General features: G+C 37.1%; 1 protein-coding gene across 3 annotated transcripts in view; it reads left to right on the forward strand.

Moving 5' to 3' along the window:
* The window catches only part of AKT3 (AKT serine/threonine kinase 3), a 391924-nt gene that overhangs the window by 223177 nt on the left and 148122 nt on the right, over positions 1–20625 (forward strand). For all 3 annotated transcript variants that reach the window (XM_082616001.1, XM_082616000.1, XM_082616002.1), the window contains one exon: positions 19176–19307. In XM_082616001.1, the coding sequence (XP_082472127.1) occupies positions 19176–19307 (132 nt within the window). The remainder of the gene's footprint in view (positions 1–19175; positions 19308–20625) is intronic.

Below are 20625 nucleotides of genomic sequence, written 5' to 3' on the forward strand. Positions count from 1 at the left end.
TCTGGTCCTAGAGTTTTCTTGTTGAAAGATTTTTGACCACAATTCAATTTCCTTGATAGATATAGGATATTCAAATTATCTGTTTCTTCTAGAGTAACCTTTGAATTTGAACCTTTCAAGGAATTTGTTCACTTCATATAAGTTGTTGATTTTATGGACATAAAGTTGTTTATAATACTCCCTTGGGATCCTTTCAGTATCTGTAGAATCTGTAATGCTGTTACCTCTCTCATTCCTAATATTAGTTATTTGCATCCTCTTTCTTTCTTTTCCTGAATAATCTGGCTAGAGATGTATCAATTTTATTGATTTTCTCAAAGAACCAGCTTTTGGTTACATCAGTTTTTCATTCTTCTTATTTTTTTTTCATTTTTTAATTGGAGTATAGTTGATTTACAATGTTGTGTTAGTTTCTGCTGTAAAGCAGAGTCGTGCATATACATATATCCACGCTTTTTTAGATTCTGTTCCCATATAGGTCATTATAAAGTACTGAATAGAATTCCCTGTGCTCTTCATCAGGTTCTTATTATTTATCTGTTCTATATATGGTATGTATATGTCAAATTCGAATCTCCCAATTTATCCCTTCCCCTCCTTTCCCCCCTGATAACCACAAGTTTATTTTCGACATCTGTGACTCAACTTCTATTTTGTAAATGGGTTCATTTGTACCATTTCTTTAGATTCCACATATAAGTGATATCATATGATATTGTTTTCTCTGTCTGACTTACTTCACTCAGTATGACAAACTCTAGATCCAACCATGTCGCTGAAAATGGCATTATTTCATTCTTTCTTATGGCTGAGTAATATTCCATTGTATATATGTACCACATCTTCCTTATCCATTCCTCCACTGATGGATATTTAGGTTGCTTCCATGTCCTGGCTGTTGTAAATAGTGATGCAGTAAACATTGGGGTGCATGTATCTTTTTGAATTATGGTTTTCTCTGGGTATATGCCCAGGAATGGGATTGCTGGATCCTATGGTAGCTTTATTTTTAGTTTTTAAGGTATCTTCCTTCTGTTCTCCATAGAGGCTGTATCAATTTACTTTCCCACCAACAGTGCAAGAGGGTTCCATTTTCTCCACACCCTCTCCAGCATTTATTCTTTCTAGATTTTTTGATGATGGCCATTCTGACCTGTGTGAGGTGGTACCTCACTGTAGTTTTGGTTTGCATTTCTCTAATAATAAGTGATGTTGAGCAACTTTTCATGTGTCTCTTGGTCATCTGTATGTCTTTGGAGAAATATCTGTTTAGATCTTTGGTCCACTTTTTAAATGGGTTTGTTTTTTTGATACTGAGCTGTATGAGCTCTTTGTATACTTTGGAGATTAATCCCTTGTCCGTTGCTTCGTTTGTAGATATTTTCTCCCATTCTATGGGTTTTCTTTTTGTTTTGTTTATGGTTTCCTTTTCTGAGCAAAAGCTTTTATGCTTAATTAGATCACATTTGTTTATTTTTGTTTTTATTTTCATTACTTTCAGAGGTGGATCAAAAAAGACGTTACTGCCATTTATGTCAGAGAGTGTTCTGCCCATGTTTTTCTCTAAGAGTTTTATAGTATCTGGTGTTACATTTATGTCTTAATGCATTTGGATTTATTTTTGTGTATGGTATTAGAGAATGTTCTAATTTCATTCTATTACATCTAGTTGTCCAGTTTTCCCAGTGCCTCTTATTGAAGAATTCCTCCATTGTGCATTCTTGCCTCCTTTTTCATAGATTAGGTGACCATAGGTGTGTGGTTTATCTCTGTACTTTCTATCCTGTTCCATTGATCTATATTTCTGTGTTTTTGTGACAGTACCATACTGTTTTGATGACTGTAGCTTTGTAGTATAGTCTGAAGTCAGATAGCCTGATTCTCCCAGCACTGTTTGTCTTTCTCAGGATTCTTTTGGCTATACAGGGTCCTTTGTGTTTCCATACAAATTTAAAATTTTTTTGTTCTAATTCTTTGAAGAATGCCATTGATAATTTGATAGGAATTACATTGAAACTTTAGATTGCCTTGGACACTATAGTCATTCTGACCACATTCATTCTTCCAATCCAAGAACATGGTCTCTTTTTCCAATGGTTTGCAATGTCTTCAATTTCTTTCATCAGTGTCTTAGAGTTTTCAGAGTTCATGTCTTTGGTCTCCTTAGGTAGGTTTATTCCTAGATATTTTACTCTTTTTTGATGCAATGGTAAATGGGATTGTTTTGTTAAAATCCGTTTCTGATCTTTGTTTTTAGTGTATAGAAATGCAACAGATTTCTATGTATTAGTTTTGTGTCCTGCAACTTTACCAAATTCATTGATTAGTTCTATTAGTTTTCTGGTAGCATCTTTAGGATTTTTGATGTATAGTATCATGCAAACAGTGACAGTTTTTTTAAAAAATCTTTATTGGAGTATAATTGCTTTACAATGGTGTTTTAGTTTCTGCTTTATAACAAAGTGAATCAGTTATACATATACATATGTTCCCATATCTCTTTGCTCTTGAGTCTCCCTCCCTCCAGCACTCCCTATCCCACCCGTCTAGGTGGTCACAAAGCACTGAGCTGATCTCCCTGTGCTATGCAGCTGCTTCCCACTAGCTATCTATTTTACGTTTGGTAGTGTATATATGTCCATGCCACTCTCTCACTTTGTCACAGCTTACCCTTCCCCCTCCCCATATCCTCAAGTCCATTCTCTAGTAGGTCAGTGTACTTATTCCCGTCTTACCCCTAGGTTCTTCATGACATTTTTTTTTTTAGATTCCATATATATGTGTTAGCATACGGTATTTGTCTATCTCTTTCTGACTTACTTCATTCTGTATGACAGACTCTAGATCCATCCACCTCACTACAAATAACTCAATTTTGTTTCATTTTATGGCTGAGTAATATTCCATTGTATATATGTGCCACATCTTCTTTATCCATTTATCCAATGATGGACACTTAGGTTGCTTCCATGTCCTAGCTATTGTAAATAGAGCTGCAATGAACATTTTGGTACATGACTCTTTTTGAATTATGGTTTTCTCAGGGTATATGCCCAGTAGTGGGATTGCTGGTAGTTCTATTTGTAGTTTTTTAAGGAACCTCCATACTGTACTCCATAGTGGCTGTACCAATTCACATTCTCACCAGCAGTTCAAGAGTATTCCCTTTTCTCCACACCCCCTCCAGCATTTATTGTTTGTAGATTTTTTAATGATGGCCATTCTGACCAGTGTGAGATGATAACTCATTGTAGTTTTGATTTGCATTTCTCTAATGATTAATGATGTAGAGCATTCTTTCATGTGTTTGTTGGCAATCTGTATATCTTCTTTGGAGAAATGTCTATTTAGGTCATCTGCCCACTTTTGGATTGGGTTGTTTGTTTTTTTGATATTGAGCTGCATGAGCTGCTTATAAATTTTGGAGATTAATCCTTTGTCAATTGTTTCATTTGCAAATATTTTCTCCCATTCTGAGGGTTGTCTTTTGGTCTTGTTTATGGTTTCCTTTGCTGTGCAAAAGCTTTGAAGTTTCATTAGGTCCCTTTTGTTTATTTTTGTTTTTATTTCCATTTCTGTAGGCGGTGGGTCAAAAAGGATCTTGCTGTGATTTATGTCATAGAGTGTTCTACCTATGTTTTCCTCTAAGAGTTTGATAGTTTCTGGCCTTACATTTAGGTCTTTAATCCATTTTGAGCTTATTTTTGTATATGGTGTTAGGGAGTGTTCTACTCTCATACTTTAACATGTACCTGTCCAGTTTTCCCAGCACCACTTATTGAAGAGGCTGTCCTTTCTCCACTGTACATTCCTGTCTCCTTTATCAATGATAAGGTGACCATATGTGCATGGGTTTATCTCTGGGCTCTCTATCCTGTTCCATTGATCTATATTTCTGTTCTTGTGCTAGTACCATACTGTCTTGATTACTGTAGCTTTCTAGTATACTCTGAAGTCAGGGAGCCTGATTCCTCCAGCTGTGTTTTTCGTTCTCAAGATTGGTTTGGCTATTTGGGGTCTTTTGTGTTACCATACAAATAGTGAATTTTTTTGTTCTAGTTCTGTGGAAAATGCCAGTGGTAGTTTGATAGGGATTGCATTGAATATGTAGATTGCTTTGAGTTGTAGAGTCATTTTCACAATATTGATACTTCCAATCCAAGAACATGGTATATCTCTCCATCTCTTTGTGTCATCTTTGATTTCTTTCATCAGTGTCTTATAATTTTCTGCATACAGGTCTTTTGTCTCCTTAGGTAGGTTTATTCCTAGATATTTTATTCTTTTTGTTGCAGTGGTAAGTGGGAGTGTTTCCTTAATATCTCTTTCAGATTTTTCGGCATGAGTGTGTAGGAATACAAGAGATTTCTGTGCATTAATTTTGTATCCTGCTACTTTACCAAATTCATTGATTAGCTCTGGTAGTTTTCTGGTAGCATCTTTAGGATTCTCTATGTATAGTATCATGTCATCTGCAAACAGTGACAGGTTTACTTCTTTGCCGATTTGGATTCCTTTTATTTCCTTTTCTTCTCTGATTGCTGTGGCTAAAACTTCCAAAACTATGTTGAATAAGAGTGGTGAGAGTGGGCAACCTTGTTTTGTTCCTGATGTTAGTGGAAATGGTTTCAGTTTTTCACCATTGAGGACGATGTTGGCTGTGGGTTTGTCATATATGGCCTTTATTATGTTGAGGAAAGTTCCCTCTATGCCTACTTTCTGCAGGGTTTTTATCATAATTGGGTGTTGAATTTTGTCAAAAGCTTTCTCTGCATCAACTGAGATGATCATATGGTTTTTCTCCTTCAGTTTTTTAATATGGTGTATCACGTTGATTGATTTGCGTATATTGAAGAATCCTTGCATTTCTGGAATAAACCCCACTTGATCATGTTGTATGATTCTTTTAATGTGCTGTTGGATTCTGCTTGCTAGTATTTTGTTGAGGATTTTTGCATCTATGTTCATTAGTGATATTGACCTGTAGTTTTCTTTCTTTGTGACATCTTTATCTGGTTTTGGTATCAGGGTGATGGTGGCCTCATAGAATGAGTTTGGGTGTATTCCTCCCTCTGCTATATTTTGGAAGAGTTTGAGAAGGATAGGTGTTAGCTCTTCTCTAAATGTTTGGTAGAATTCGCCTGTGAAGCCGTCTGGTCCTGGGCTTTTGTTTTTTGGAAGATTTTTAATCACAGTTTCAATTGCAGAGCTTGTGATTGGTCTGTTCATATTTTCTGTGTCTTCCTGAGTCAGTCTTGGCAGGTTGTGCATTTCAAAGAATTTGTCCATTTCTTCCAGGTTGTCCATTTTATTGGCATAGAGTTGCTTGTAGTAATCTCTCATGATATTTTGTTTTTCTCCAGTGTCAGTTGTTACTTCTCCTTTTTCATTTCTAATTCTACTGATTTGAGTCTTCTCCCTTTTTTTCTTGATGAGTCTGGCTAATGGTTTATCAGTTTTGTTTATCTTCTCAAAGAACCAGCTTTTAGTTTTATTGATCTTTGCTATCATTTCCTTCATTTCTTTTTCATTTTTTCTGATCTGATCTTTATGATTTCTTTCCTTCTGCTAACTTTGGGGTTTTTTTGTTCTTTATTCTCTAATTGCTTTAGGTGCAAGGTTAGGTTGTTTATTCGAGATGTTTCCTGTTTCTTAAAGTAGGATTATATTGCTATATACTTCCCTCTTAGAACTGCTTTTGCTGCACCCCATAGATTTTGGGTCATCGTGTCTACATTGTCATTTGTTTCTAGGTATTTTTTTTTATTTCCTCTTTGATTTCTTCAGTGATCACTTCGTTATTAAGTAGTGTATTTTCTAGCCTCCATTTGTTTTTATTTTTTACAGATCTTTCCCTGTGATTGATATCTAGTCTCATAGTGTTGTGGTCAGAAAAGATACTTGATATGATTTCAATTTTCTTAAATTTACCAAGGCTTGTTTTGTGACCCAAGATATGATCTATCCTGGAGAATGTTCCATGAGCACTTGAGAAAAATGTGTATTCTGTTGTTTTTGGATGGAATGTCCTATAAATATCAAGTAAGTCCATCTTGCTTAATGTATCATTTAAAGCTTGTGTTTCTTTATTTATTTTCATTTTGGATGATCTGTCCATTGGTGAAGGTGGGGTGTTAACGTCCCCTACTATGAATGTATTACTGTCAATTTCCCCTTTTATGGCTGTTAGTATTTGCCCTATGTATTGAGGTGCTCGTATGTTGGGTGCATAAATATTTACAATTGTTATATCTTCTTCTTGGCTCGATCACTTGATCATTATGTAGTGTCCTTCTTTGTCTCTTCTAATAGTCTTTATTTTAAAGTCTATTTTGTCTGATATGAGAATTGCTACTCCAGCTTTCTTTTGATTTCCATTTGCATGGAATATCTTTTTCTATCCGTTCACTTTCAGTCTGTATGTGTCCCTAGGTCTGAAGTGGGTCTCTTGTAGACAGCATATATATGGGTCTTGTTTTGTATCCATTCAGCCAATCTGTGTCTTTTGGTCGGAGCATTTAATCCATTTACATTTCAGGTAATTATCGATATGTATGTTCCTATTCCCATTTTCTTAATTGTTTTGGGTTTTTTATTGTAGGCCTTTCCCATCTCTTGGGTTTCTTGCTTAGAGAAGTTCCTGTAGCATTTGTTGTAAAGCTGGTTTGGTGGTGCTGAACTCTCTCAGCTTTTCCTTGTCTGTAAAGGTTTTAATTTCTCCATCAAATGTGAATGCCATCCTTGCTAGGTAGAGTAATCTTGGTTGTAGGTTTTTCTCCTTCATCACTTTAAATATGTCCTAACACTCCCTTCTGGCTTGCAGAATTTCTGCTGAAAGTTCAGCTGTTAACCTTATAGGGATTCCCTTGTGTGTTATTTGTTTTTTTTTCCCTTGCTGCTTTTAATATGTTTTCTTTGTATTTAATTTTTGATAGTTTGATTTATACGTGTCTTGGCATGTTTCTCCTTGGATTTATCCTTTTTGGGACTCTCTGTGCTTCCTGGACTTGATTAACTATTTCCTTTCCCATATTAGAGAAGTTTTCAACTATAATCTCTTGAAATATTTTCTCAGTCCCTTTCTTTTTCTCTTCTTCTTCTGGGACCCCTATAATTTGAATATTGGTGCGTTTAATGTTGTCCCAGAGGTCTCTGAGACTGTCCTCAGTTCTTTTCATTCTTTTTTCTTCATTCTGCTCTGCAGTAGTTATTTCCACTATTTTATCTTCCAGGTCACTTATCTGTTCTTGTGCTATTGATCCATTTTAGAGTATTTTTAATTTCATTTATTGTGTTATTCATCATTGCTTGTTTCCTCTTTAGTTCTTCTAGGTCTTTGTTAAATGTTTCTTGCATTTTCTGTATTCTATTTCCAAGATTTTGGATTATCTTTACTATCATTATTCTGAATTCAGTTTCAGGTAGACTGCCTATTTCCTCTTCATTTGTTAGGTCTGGCGGGTTTTTATCTTGCTCCTTCATCTGCTGTGTGTTTTTCTGTCTTCTCATTTTACTTATCTTACTGTGTTTGGGGTCTCCTTTTTGCAGGCTTCAGGTTCTTAGTTCCCTTTGTTTTTGGTGTCTGTCCCCAGTGGCTAAGGTTGGTTCAGTGGGTTGTGTAGGCTTCCTGGTGGAGGGGACTAGTGCCTGTGTTCTGGTGGATGAACCTGGTATTTGTCTTTCTGGTGGGCAGGTCCACGTCTGGTGGTGTGTTTTGGGGTGTCTGTGGCCTTATTATGATTTTAGGCAGCCTCTCTGCTAATGGGTGGTGTTGTGTTCCTGTCTTGCTAGTTGTTTGGCATAAGGTGTCCAGCACTGTAGCTTGCTCGTCATTGAGTGAAGCTGGGTGTTGATGTTGAGATGGAGATCTCTGGGAGATTTTCGCCATTTGATATTATGTGGAGCTGGGAGGTCTCTTGTGGACCAGTTTCCTGAAGTTTGCTCTCCCACGTCAGAGGCACAGCACTGACTCCTGGCTGCAGCACCAAGAGCCTTTCATCAACATGGCTCAGCCTGCTAGTTTTGGAGGGTCTCCTGCAGAGGTGGGGGCCAGCTGTGTCTTATCATGAGGACAAGGACCAGTAAAGCCTTCTAGTGTTGGAAGTTCTCCTGCAGAGGTGGAGGGTGGTTGTGTCTCACCGTGCAGATAAGGGCACTGGCAGCAGAAGTTCTCAAGAGTGACAGTTTTACTTCTTCTTTTCCAATTTGGATTTCTTTTATTTCTTTTTCTTCTTGGATTTCCCTGGCTAGGACTTCCAAACCTATGTTGAATAAAAGTGGCAAGAGTGCACATCCTTGTCTTTTTCCTGATCTTAGAGGAAATGTGTTCAGCTTTTCACCATTGATTATGATGTTTGCTGTGCAGTTGTCATATATGACGTTTATTATGTTGAGGTATGTTCCCTCTATGCCCACTAATGGGAGATTTTTTATCATAAATGGTTGTTGAATTTTGTTAAAAGCCTTTTCTGCACTAATTATATGGTTATATGATTTTTATTCTTCAATTTCTTAATGTTCTGTATCACATTGATTGATTTACGTATGTTGAAGAATCCTTGCATTCCTGGGATAAATCCCACTTGATCATGGTGCATGATCCTTTTTATTTTTTAATGAATTTTTAAAATTGGAATATAATTGCTTTACAATGTTGTGTTAGTTTCTGCTGTACAATGAAGTGAATCAGCTATATGTATATATTTATCCCCTCCCTCGTGGACCTCCCTCCCTGCCTCCATCACACCCATCTATGTCATCACAGACCACCAAGCTGAACTCCATGTGCTATACAGCGGGTTCCCACTAGGTCTGTATTTTACAGGTGGTAGTGTATTTATGCCACACCTAATCTTCCAATTCATCCAACTCTCCCCTTCTCCCACTGTGTCCACAGGTCCATTCTCTACATCTACATCTCTATTCCTGCCCTGCAAATAAGTTCATGTGTACCATTTTTATAGATTCCACATATATGTGTTAATATATAATATTTGTTTTTCTCTATCTGACTTACTTCACTCTGTATGACAGATGGTAGGTCCATCCATATCACTGCAAATGACCCAACTTTATTTCTTTTTCTGGCTGTATAATATTCCATTATATATATGTATCACATCTTCTTTATGTTTTCATCTGTTGGTAGATATTTAGGTTGTTTCCATGTCCTGGTTATTGTAAATAGTACGGCAGTGAACATTGGGTTACATATGACTTTTTTAATATAAATTTATTTATTTTATTTATTTATTTTTAGCTGAATTGGGTCTTCGTTGCTGTGCATGGGCTTTCTCTAGTTGTGGTGAGCGGGGGCTGCTCTTTGTTGCATAACACAGGTTTCTCATTGCGGTGGCTTTTTATGTTGCGGAGCATGAGCTCTAGGTGTGCATGCCTCAGTAGTTGTGCTGCACAGGCTTAGTGCTCCATGGCACATGGGATCTTCCCAGACCAGGGATCGAGCCTGTGTCCCCTGCATTGGCAGGTGGATTCTTAACCACTGCGCCACCAAGTAAGTCCCTGTGACTTTTTGAATTATGGTTTTCTCTGGGTATATGCCCAGTAGTGGGATTGCTGGGTTATATGCTAGCTCTATTTTTAGTTTTTTAAGGAACCACCATACCATTCTCCACAGTGGCCATATCTATTTACATTCCCACCAACAGTGCAAGAGTGTTCCTTTTTCTACACACCCTCTCCAGCATTTATTGTTTGTAGATGTTTTGGTGATGGCTATTCTGAACCGGTGTGAAGTGATACCTCATTGTGATGTTGATTTGCATTTCTCTAATGATTAGTGCTGTTGAGCATCTTTTCGTGTGCCTCTTGGGCATCTGTGTGTCTTCTTTGGTGAAATGTCTGTTGAGCTACATGAGCTGTTTTTATATTTTGGAGATTAAGCACTTGTCTGTTGCTTATTTTGCAAATATTTTCTCACAATCTGAGGGTTGTCTTTTAGTCTTGTCTATTGTTTCCTTTGCTGTGCAAAAGCTTTTATGTTTAATTGGGTCACATTTGCTTATTTTTGTTTTTATTTTCATTACTGTAGGAGGTGGGTCATAAAAGATGTTGCTGTGATTTATGTCAGAAAGTGTTCTGCCTATGTTTTCCTCCAATAATTTTATAGTGTCCAGTCTTACATTTAGGTCTTTAATCCATTTTAAGTTTATTTTTGTGCATGGTGTTAGGCAGTGCTCTGATTTCATTCTTTCATATGTAGTTGTACAGTTTTCCCAGCACCACTTATTGAAGAGGATGTTTTTTCTCCATCTTATATTCTTGCCTGCTTTGTCATAGATTAGGTGACCATATGTGTGTGGGTTTATCTCTGGGCTTTCTATCCTGTACCATTGATCTTTATTTCTGTTTTTGTGCTAGTACCATACTGTCTTGTTTACTGTGGCTTTGTATTATAGTCTGAAGTCAGGGAGCCTGATTCCTTCAGCTCTGTGTCTCTTTCTCAAGATTGCTTTGGCCATTCAGGGTCTTTTGTGTTTCCATACAAATTGTAAAATATTTTGTTCTAATTCTGTGAAAAATGCCCTTGGTAATTTGATGGAAATTGCACTGAACCTGTAGATTCCTTTTGGTAGTATAGTCCTTATCATAATATTGATTCTTCCAATCGAGGAGCATGGTTTATCTCTCCATTTGTTTGTGCCATCTTTGATTTCTTTCATAAGTGTTTTATAGTTTTCAGAGTACAGGTCTATTGCCTCCTTAGGTATTCTATTCTTTTGTTGCAATGGTAAATGTGATTGTTTCCTTAATTTGTTTTTCTGATCTTTTGTTCTTAGTGTATACAAATACAAGAGATTTCTGTGCATTACTTTTGTATCCTGCACCTTTACCCAATTCACTGATTAGCTCTGCTAGTTTTCTGGTGGCATCTTTAGGATTTTCTATGTAAAGTATCGTGTCATCTGCAAACAGTGACAGTTTTACTTCTTCATTTCCAATTTGTCTTCCTTTTATTTCTTTTTCTCCTCTGATTGCTGCGTCTAGGACTTCCAATACTATGTTGAATAATAGTGGTGAGAGTGGACATCCTTGTTTTTTTCTTGACCTTAGAGAATATGCTTTCACTTTTTCACCATTGAGAATGATGTTTGCTGTGTATTTGTTATATGGCCTTTATTATGTTGAGGTAGGTTCTTTGTACACTCACTTTCTGGAGATTATTATGATAAATGGTCGTTGAAATTTGTCAAAAGGTTGTTCTGCATCCATTGATAATTATATGGTTTTCCTTTAATTTGTTAATATGGTGTATCACATTGATTGATTTGCGTTTATTGAAGAATCGTTGCATCCCTGGGATAAAACCCTCTTGATCATGTTGCATGACCCTTGAATGTGTTGTTGGAATCTGTTTGCTAGTGTTTTGTTGAGGATTTTTGCTTCTATGTTCATCAGTGACACTGGTCCATAATTTTCTTTTTTTGTGATATCTTTTTCTGGTTTTGGTATCAGGGTGATGGTGGATTCATTGAACGAGTTTGGGAGTGTTCCTTCCTCTGCAATTTTTTGGAATAGTTTCAGAAGGATAGTTGTTAGCTCTTCTTTCAATGTTTCATGGAATTCACCTATGAAACCATCTGGTCCTGCAGTTTTGTTTGTTGGAAGATTTTTAATCACAGTTTCAATTTCATTACTTGTGATTGGTCTGTTTATATTTTCTATTTCTTCCTGGTTCAGTCTTGGAATGTTGTACCTTTCCAATAATTTGTCCATTTCTTCCAGGTTGTCCATTTTATTTGCATAGAGTTGCTTGTAGTAGTCTCTTATGATCCTTTGTATTTCTGCAGTGTCAGTTGTAATTTCTTCTTTTTCATTTCTAATTTTAAAGATTTGAGTCCACTCACTTTTTTCTTGATGAGTCTGGCTAAAGGTTTATCAATTTTTTTTAATCTTCTCAAGGAACCAACTTTTGTTTTTATTGATCTTTGCTATCGTTTTCTTCATTTCTATTTCATTTATTTCTGCTCTGATCTGTATGATTTCTTTCCTTCTACTAACTCTGTGCTTTCCTTGTTCTTCTTTCTCTAGTTGCTTTAGGTGTAAGATTAGATTATTTATTTGAGATTTTTTTTTGTTTTTTGAGGTGAGTTTGAATTGCTATAAGCTTCCTTCTTAGATCTGCTTTTTCTGAGTTCTGTAGGTTTTGTGTCATCATGTTTTCATTGTCCTTTGTCTCTAGGTATTTTTTTATTTCCTCTTTGCTTTCTTCAATGATCTCTTGGGTTTTTAGCATTGCAGTGCTTTGCCTCCATGTGTTTGCGTTTTTTAGTTTTTTTCCTCTACTTGATTTCTAATCTCATAGCGTTGTGGTTGGAAAAGATGTCTGACACGATTTCAATTGGTAAAAATTTTCCAGTGCTTGATTCCTTACCCAAGATGTGATCTATCCTGGAGAATCTTCCATGTGCACTTGAGAAGATAGTGTATTCTGCTGCTTTTGTGTGGAATGTACTTTAAATATCAATTAAGTCTATCTGGTCTATGGTGAGATTTAAAGTTTGTGTTTCCTTATTTATTTTTGTGCTGGATGATGTGTCCTTTGCTGTTAGTGGGGTGTTAAAGTCTCTGAGTATAAGGTGTTACTGTCTTTTTCCCCTTTTTTGGCTGTTAGCATTTGCCTTATAGAGTTGCTCCCGTGTTGAGTACATAAGTATTTATAATTTTTATGTTTTCTTCTTAGATTGATCACTTGATTGATATGTAGTGTCCTTCCTTATGTCTTGTAACAGTCTTTATTTTAAAGTCTATTTTATCAGATATGAGTATTGCTTCTCCAGCTTTCTTATGATTTCCTTTTGCATGGAATATCTTTTTCCGTCTCCTCACTTTCAGTCTGTATGTGTCTTTAGGTCTGAAAAGGGTCTCTTTTAGATAGCATATATGGGTCCTGTTTTTGTATCCATTCAGCCAGTCTGTGTCTTTTGCTTGGAGCATTTAATCCATTTACATTCAAGGCAATTATCGATATGTATGTTCCTATTACCATTTTCTTAATTGTTTGGGGTTTGTTTTTTGGGGTATTTTTCTTCTTTTGCATTTCCTGCCTAGAGAATTTGCTTTAGCATTTGTCGTAAAGCTGGTTTGGTGGTGCTGAATTCTCTTACCTTTTGCTTGTCTGTAAAGCTTTTGATTTCTCCATCGAATCTGAATGAGATCCTTGCTGGGTAGAGTAATCTTGCTTGTAGGTTTTTCCCTTTCATCCCTTTAAATATATCCTGCCACTCCCTTCAGACCTGCACAGTTTCTACTGAAAAATCAGCTGATAGATAACCTTATAGGGATTCCCTTGTATGTTATTTGTTGCTTTTTCCTTACTGTTTTTAATATTTTTTCTTTGAATTTAGTTGTTGTTAGTTTGATTAATATGTGTCTTGCCGTGTTTCTCCTAGTGTTTATCTAGTATGGGGCTCTCTGCGCTTCCTGAACTTGATTGACTAATTCCTTTCCCATGTTAGGGAGGTTTTCAACTCTAATTTCTTCAGATATTTTCTCAGACCCTTTCTCTCTCCGTTCTTCTTCTGGGACCCCTACAATTCAAATGTTGGTGCACTTAATGTTGTCCCAGACGTCTCTGAGACTGTCCTCAGTTCTTTTCAGTCTCTTTTCTTTATTCTGCTCTTTGGAAGTTATTTCCACCATTCTGTCTGCCAGCTCATTTATTCCTTCTTCTGCGTCAGTTATTCTGCTATTGATTCCTTTTAGTGTATTTTTCATTTCAGTTATTGTGTTGTTCTTCAACTGTTTGTTTTTTAGTTCTACCTGGTGTTTGTTAACCATATCTTGTATTTCCTTGATCCGTGCCTCCATTCTATTTTTGAGATTTTGGATCATCTTTATTATCATTACTCTGAATTCTTTTTCATATTACTTGCCTATTTTCTCTTCATTTATTTGGTCTTGTAGGTTTTTACCTTGTTCCTTCGTCTGTAACATATTTTTTTGTTGTCTTATTTTTTTTTGTTGGGTGGTGCTGTGTTCTCATCTTACTGGTTTTTTGGCCCAAGGCACCCAGCACTGGAGTTTACAGGCATTTGTTTAGAGCCGGGTCTTGGTGTTGAGATGAGGATTTCTGGGAGACCTCACTCTGATTAATATTTCCTGTGGTTTGAGGTTCTCTATTAATCTCGTGGTTTGGGCTTGGGGCACACTGCACCGGAACTCAGACCCAATCCCTGGCCTGGGAAGCAAGATCCCTCAAACCACCTGGTGTGGGAAAAGAGAAGAAGAAGAAAAAAAAGGACCAAATAGAGAGACTGATGTAGAGAACAAACGTTATGGACACCAAAGGGGAAAGCAGCTGGTTGGGGCGGGGTGGGGGGTGATGAATTGGAAGATTGGGATTGTCATATATACTCTAATATGTATAAAATAGATAACTAATATGAACCTGCTTAGAAAAAAATAAATAAAATTCAAAAAAGGAGCAATACAAAAACAAACAATAAAAAATAAAAAAAAATTAGAAAAAAATATATTAGGAAAATGAAAAATATAAGTGAAACAACAAAAACAAGGCAAAACAGAACCACAACAGAAAAAACAGGTGGGTGGGATCAATTCAAAACGGGTAGAACAATAACAATGTATAAAGAACAAAATAAAATTAGAAAAATTTGAAAATTTATTTGAAAAAATAAAAATTAAAATGAAACAACAAAATAAAATGGAACCACAACCTTAAAAAGAAAAAAAAAATGCTGGAAAAGGCCTTGGCTATGGGGGTGGGGCACGGCTTAGTTGAGAGCGATGTTTAGGCAGGGGGCGGGACCTAGGCTCAGGACCCATGCAACCTGAATATTCAGCGCTGCTGGAGAGGGCCTCGGAGTGCAGAGTTCAGAGGTAAGGCGCTGGGTGGAGGTGCGGGGGCAGGGTTTACGCCCAACTTGTTCAGAGGGGGTCTTGGAGTGTGAAGTGCAGAGGTAAGGTTCTGGGTGGGTGCAGGGCTTATGCTCAGCATGGCTGAAGGGAGCCACAGTATCAGATAATTAGGACCTCAGCAGGCTTTCTGGGGCCCAAGTGGGCAGGGGAAACACTGGCCGCATTCCCTTCCAATCCTTTGTTCTCCCGATGGTCTTTCACCATCCCTGTTGATCCCCTCACTGTGGGTGGGCTTCCCAAAAGTGGGAACCCCTTCCCTCCCCCAGCCGCCCCTCCAAGCCTCCAGTTCCATCCTGCCTCCACTTCTCCTCCCTCCTCCCTCCCCCCCCCCACGTCTTACTCTGTTGCTCTGGTGTTCCTCCTGTCCCCTTAGGTTTCTGTGGTCCCCCACGTGGTAGGTGCCCTAGTTGTGAGAATATGCAAACTCCATGTCCTCATAGTCTTCCATCTTTATGATCCTATGAATGTGTTGTTGAATTTGATTTGCTAATATTTTGTTGAAGATTTTTGTGTCTATGTTCATCAGTGATATTGGACTGTAATTTTCTTTTTTTGTGTTATCTTTGTCTGGTTTTGGTATCAGGGTGATGGTGGCATTGTTGAGCAAGTTTGGGAGTGTTCTTTTCTCTTCAATTGTTTGGAATAGTTTCAGGAGAAGTGTTAACTCTTCTCTAAATATTTGATAGAATTCACCTGTGAAGCCATCTGGTCCTGGACCTTTGTTTGTTGGAAGTTTTTTAATCACAGTTTCAATTTCAGTACTTGTGATTAGTCTGTTCATGTTTTCTATTTCAGTCTTAGGAGATTGTACCTTTCTAAGAATTTGTCTATTGCTTCTAGATTATCCATTTTATTGGCTTAGAGTTGCTTGTAGTAGTCTCTTATGATCCTTTGTATTTCTGTGGTGTCCTTTGTAACTTCTCCTTTTTCATTTCTGATTTTATTGATTTGAGTCCTCTCCCTTTTTTCCTGATGAGTCTGGCTAAAGGTTTACCATTTTTGTTAATCTCAAAGAACCAGCTTTTAGTTTCATTGATCTTTGCTTTTGTTTTCTTTGTCTCTATTTCATTTATTTCTGCTCTGATATTTATGATTTCTTTCCTTCTACTAACTTTAGGTTTTGTTTGTTATTTTTGTCGAGTTGTGTTAGGTGTAAAGGTAGATTGTTTACTTGAGATTTCTCTTGTTTCCTGAGTTAAGATTGTATCGCTATAAAATTCCCTCTTAGAACTGCTTTTGCTGCATCACATAGGTTTTGGATCATCATTCTTTCATTATCGTTTGTCTCTAGGTATGTTTTTATTTCCTCTTTGATTTCTTCAGTGGTCCATTGGTTATTTAGTAACGTATTGTTTGGCCTCCATGTGTTTGTGGTTTCTACAGTTTTTTTTCCTGTAATTGATATCTAATCCCATAGCGTTGTGGTTGGAAAAGATGCTTGATATGATTTCAGTTTTCTTAAATTTATAGAGATCCACTGAAGTCAGGTCCCAGGATTGCAGTAATCATGTATCTGGACCCACTGTTTGTGCTATGGTGCAAGCTCCATCTTAGCCTGGCCCAACCTACACGTATATGTGCCAACAGAATCTACAGCTGCTAAAGCTAGGCTTGTGTTTTCTGTGGGGGCACTGCTTGTTTGTTCAGATGTTCTGTAGGCTCTGAGTTTACAAGGCTAGTCTTGGAGATGTCACTTCACAGTTTGCATGGCTACGAGGAGAGATTTCAGCTTTTCTTCCTTAGTTGATGTCCCCTGGGGCTTAGCTGTGGTTACAACCCCACCTCTGCTTGTGGGTCACCCACATGGGTCTGCTTGTGAGGCTGCCCTGGAGCATATGAGTTTGCCCTGGCAAGGAGGGTGCTCGGAGGCAGTGTAGCAGCCAGGGTCACAGGACACCTAGTGACGACGGGTGCCTGGGAAAACTGGTGGCCGCGGGCATGATATAGTTGGCCCCAGTGGTGGCTCTTCGTAGTGTTCGACCACGGGTGCAAGAGAGCCTTCCCTGGCGTTGATGAGGCACGTAGGGAAGCCAGAGGCAGCGAGAGAGCCAGCCCCAGTGGGGGCCCTTCTTAGTGCCCAGGGAGGCAAGGGCCAGTGCATGGGGAGAAAGGCTGCAATGGCAGCTCCTCCCCTTCTGTGCCACTCAACAATGGCCCTTTTCTGCTATGGCAGTCTGAGTTTCCTCCACAAACATTCCCAGTTGTGGATTTCCTCACTCCTGTCTTCTCATGCTGTCTCCTCACAGCCAACAGCAATCCTCTCCCCGGATTTGCTCCCCAAACCCCATATTCCAGCACCCAGCCCCTTTCCACACTGGGACACATGTCTCAGGCTGGGGCACACAGGGCTGTGGCACAGACCATCTGTGTAGTTCTCACTCTGTCCTGCCTGCCACAGACCGGGTGCTGCACTCTCTTCCAATAGTCCCTGAAACTCCCCTTCTGTGCCAGCTGATCTCCCTGCTGGTGAGGGGCTTCCCAAGATGTGGCAATCTCTTCTCTTCTTTTTTGCTTCTTCTTTGTTTCATCCTCCCCAGTTACGTGGGGATTTCTTGTCCTTTAAGGTGACCAAGGTCCTCTGCTAACTTTCAGCCTGTGCTCTGTGAGAATTGTTCCATTTGTAGATGTATTCTTTTTTTTTTTTTTTTTTTTTTTTGCAGTATGTGGGCCTCTCACTGTTGTGGCCTCTCCCATTGTGGAGCACAGGCTCTGGACGCGCAAGCTCAGTGACCATGGCTCATGGGCCCAGCCGCTTCGTGGCATGTGGGATCCTCCCAGACCGGGGCACGAACCCATGTCCCCTGCATCGGCAGATGGACTGTCAACCACTACGCCACCAGGGAAGCCCTGTAGATGTATTCTTGATGCATTTATAGGGAGAGATGAACTCCATGTCCTCCTACTCCTCCGCCATCATGACCTCCTCTTCTTTTCTTTCTTCTTAAAATTTAATTGATTTCTTTTTTCTTTTCTTTCTTTCTTCTTCTTCTTCTTTTTTTTTTTTTTTTTTTTTTTTTTTTTGGCTACATTGTGCCATGCACACAGCATGTAGGAATCCACTTCCTTGACCAGGGATCAAACCTGTACCCCCTGCGATGGAAGCATGCATTCTTAACCACTGGACCACCGGGGAAGTCCCTAATTGATTTCTGCCCTGATCTTTATTATTTTCTTCTTCTCATTCTTTTGGGTTTAATTTGCTTTTTTCTAGTTTCTTAAGGTAGAAGCTGAGGTCATCGGTTTGAGACATTTCTGACATTTACTTTAAATGGGTGGTAAAGAGGAAAGAAATACTTCTAAAAAGGCACAAAAATCTTCAATAACTTCTGATTGTTGGTAGGATAGAACCCCAGATCCTTAAATTGTTATTTTTAAATCCCTCTAAACTGAATTTAAGTTTAAAATGATAAACTGAGCATACCTCATCTTTCATCTAAAAGCCTATTAAAATAATAGCATAGGAATTTTTAAAAGGGACAAGTCCATAAAAATGAAAAGCTGTATGAGGGAAGGACATTAGTGGAGAAACATTTTCAAAATTTTGGATGTTTGTGGATAAATAGAGTAGGAAAAGCATTCATAGAGGGGGCTATGGGGAGCAATAGTAATTGCGCTTGGCAAAATCCTGGCAATCACCTACTACTTAGAAATGAGAATGAGAAATGAAACTGAAAACAGGCAGATTAAAGACATTCTTAGAGTTCCATGACTCCTTCTGCCTTGGACCAGTTGCTTTCTCAGAAGATATACTGCTGTTGTTCTTCTGTTTCTTTGCACTGGGCTCCAGAATTTTTTTCAACATTTCTTATACATGTATCTTTCTCTTTCTTGGAGTCCATCCTTATTATGTTATAGTACATTCTCAAACACTCCCTTCGATCCTTTTCTCTTAGATATATTTGGAAATGTTTGTGGAGGACATTTTTGATTGTCACGTTGTCCGGGAGTAGTGGCACTACTAAATCCTTAGAAACTTGAGTTCCTGGAAGTGAGTGAAAATGATTTTATTTTCCCTTTGCCCTTACTAACAATTTGAGTAGTTGTGAGATTCTACGTTTAAAATTATTGTCTCCATTATCTGAGAATTGCTTAAATTATTTCCAGCATCCATGATTGGTGATGAGAAAGCCAATGCCATTCTGATTCTTCATCATTTAAGTGTGCTTAGAAGTCGGTAAAATTTGATTTTGAGTAGATAATGCAAATATATACATATAAGTTTACAAATAAATTGTATCAAATGTTTTATATTATGTATTTTCATTTGTATTTTTCAGACAATGAATGATTTTGACTATTTGAAACTACTAGGTAAAGGCACTTTTGGGAAAGTTATTTTGGTTCGAGAGAAAGCAAGTGGAAAATACTATGCTATGAAGATTCTGAAGAAAGAAGTTATTATTGCCAAGGTAACTGATTACTAGAGTTGATTATTAAATTTTTGTTTATGGTGTCCACAAGTGTGTGTGTTCATGCATGCACATGACTAAAGTGTAGAAATTCCATTAAATAACCAAAATGTTGATTGTAGGCTACAGCTATAATAATATCTGTATATTAATATTTATTTACAGTATTAAAAGTTTCAAAGTTTGTAATATTATCTGACTATTAGAATCTATTGTATTCCTTTGAGAGGGAAATATTTATTCTATGTTTGTGTGTTTGGGATAATGTTTTCACTATATATTTGTGACCTATATCACTAATTACAGTAGTGATACTTTTTGATATTTCCCTCCAACATTCTGAGTTTTTTATTATTAAACAAAATAGTGAATAGAATAGATTATTAGCATAGATTATTTGTGCCCATAAATTTTATGTAATCATGGAATGGAAAAGCATTCTTAATAAATTTAAGATACTAGAATAATAAAACTAAAATGATCACTACGATACTTCTACTTAAAATCCATCACCACACATAGTTACAATCTTTATTTTTTGTGGTCAGACCTTTTAAGATTTATTCTTCTAGCAAGTTTCAAATATACATTATGGTATTATTAACTGTATCATTCTGTACATTAAATTCCCATGAATTCTTTACTTCATAACTATAATTTGTATTTTAAAAAATATATATTTATTTATTAGTTATATTCCATTGTGTGTGTATGTGAGTGTGTATATATATATATTTAATATATATATACACACACATATACCTACATACATATGTGTGTATGTGTGTGTTTAATAAATAAATATATAATAAATAAATTATGGTTGATTTACAATAGTGTGTTAGTTTCAAGTGTACAGCATAATGATTCAGTTATTTTTTCTGATTATATCCCATTATAGGTTATTACAAGATACTGAATATAATTCCGAGATATACAGTAAAACCTTGTTGCTTATCTATTTTATGTATAGTAGTTTGAATCTGTTAATCCCATACCCCTAATTAGTCCCTCCCCTCTGGTAACCATAAGTTTGTTTTCTATATCTGTGAGTCTGTTTCTGTTTTGTATATAGATTCTTTTTTTTTTTTAGATTCCACATAAAAGTGATATCCTATAGTATTTGTCTTTGTCTGACTTACTTCACTAAGTATAATAATCTCTAAGTCCATTCATGTTGCTGTAAATGGCATTATGTCATTCTTTTTTATGGCTGAGTAATATTCCATTGTGTGTGTATGTGAGTGTGTATATATATATATTTAATATATATATATACACACACATATACCTACATACATATGTGTGTGTGTGTGTT

Source organism: Mesoplodon mirus, assembly GCF_964341445.2.
Source record: "Mesoplodon mirus genome assembly, chromosome: 3".
Lineage (NCBI taxonomy): Eukaryota > Metazoa > Chordata > Mammalia > Artiodactyla > Ziphiidae > Mesoplodon > Mesoplodon mirus.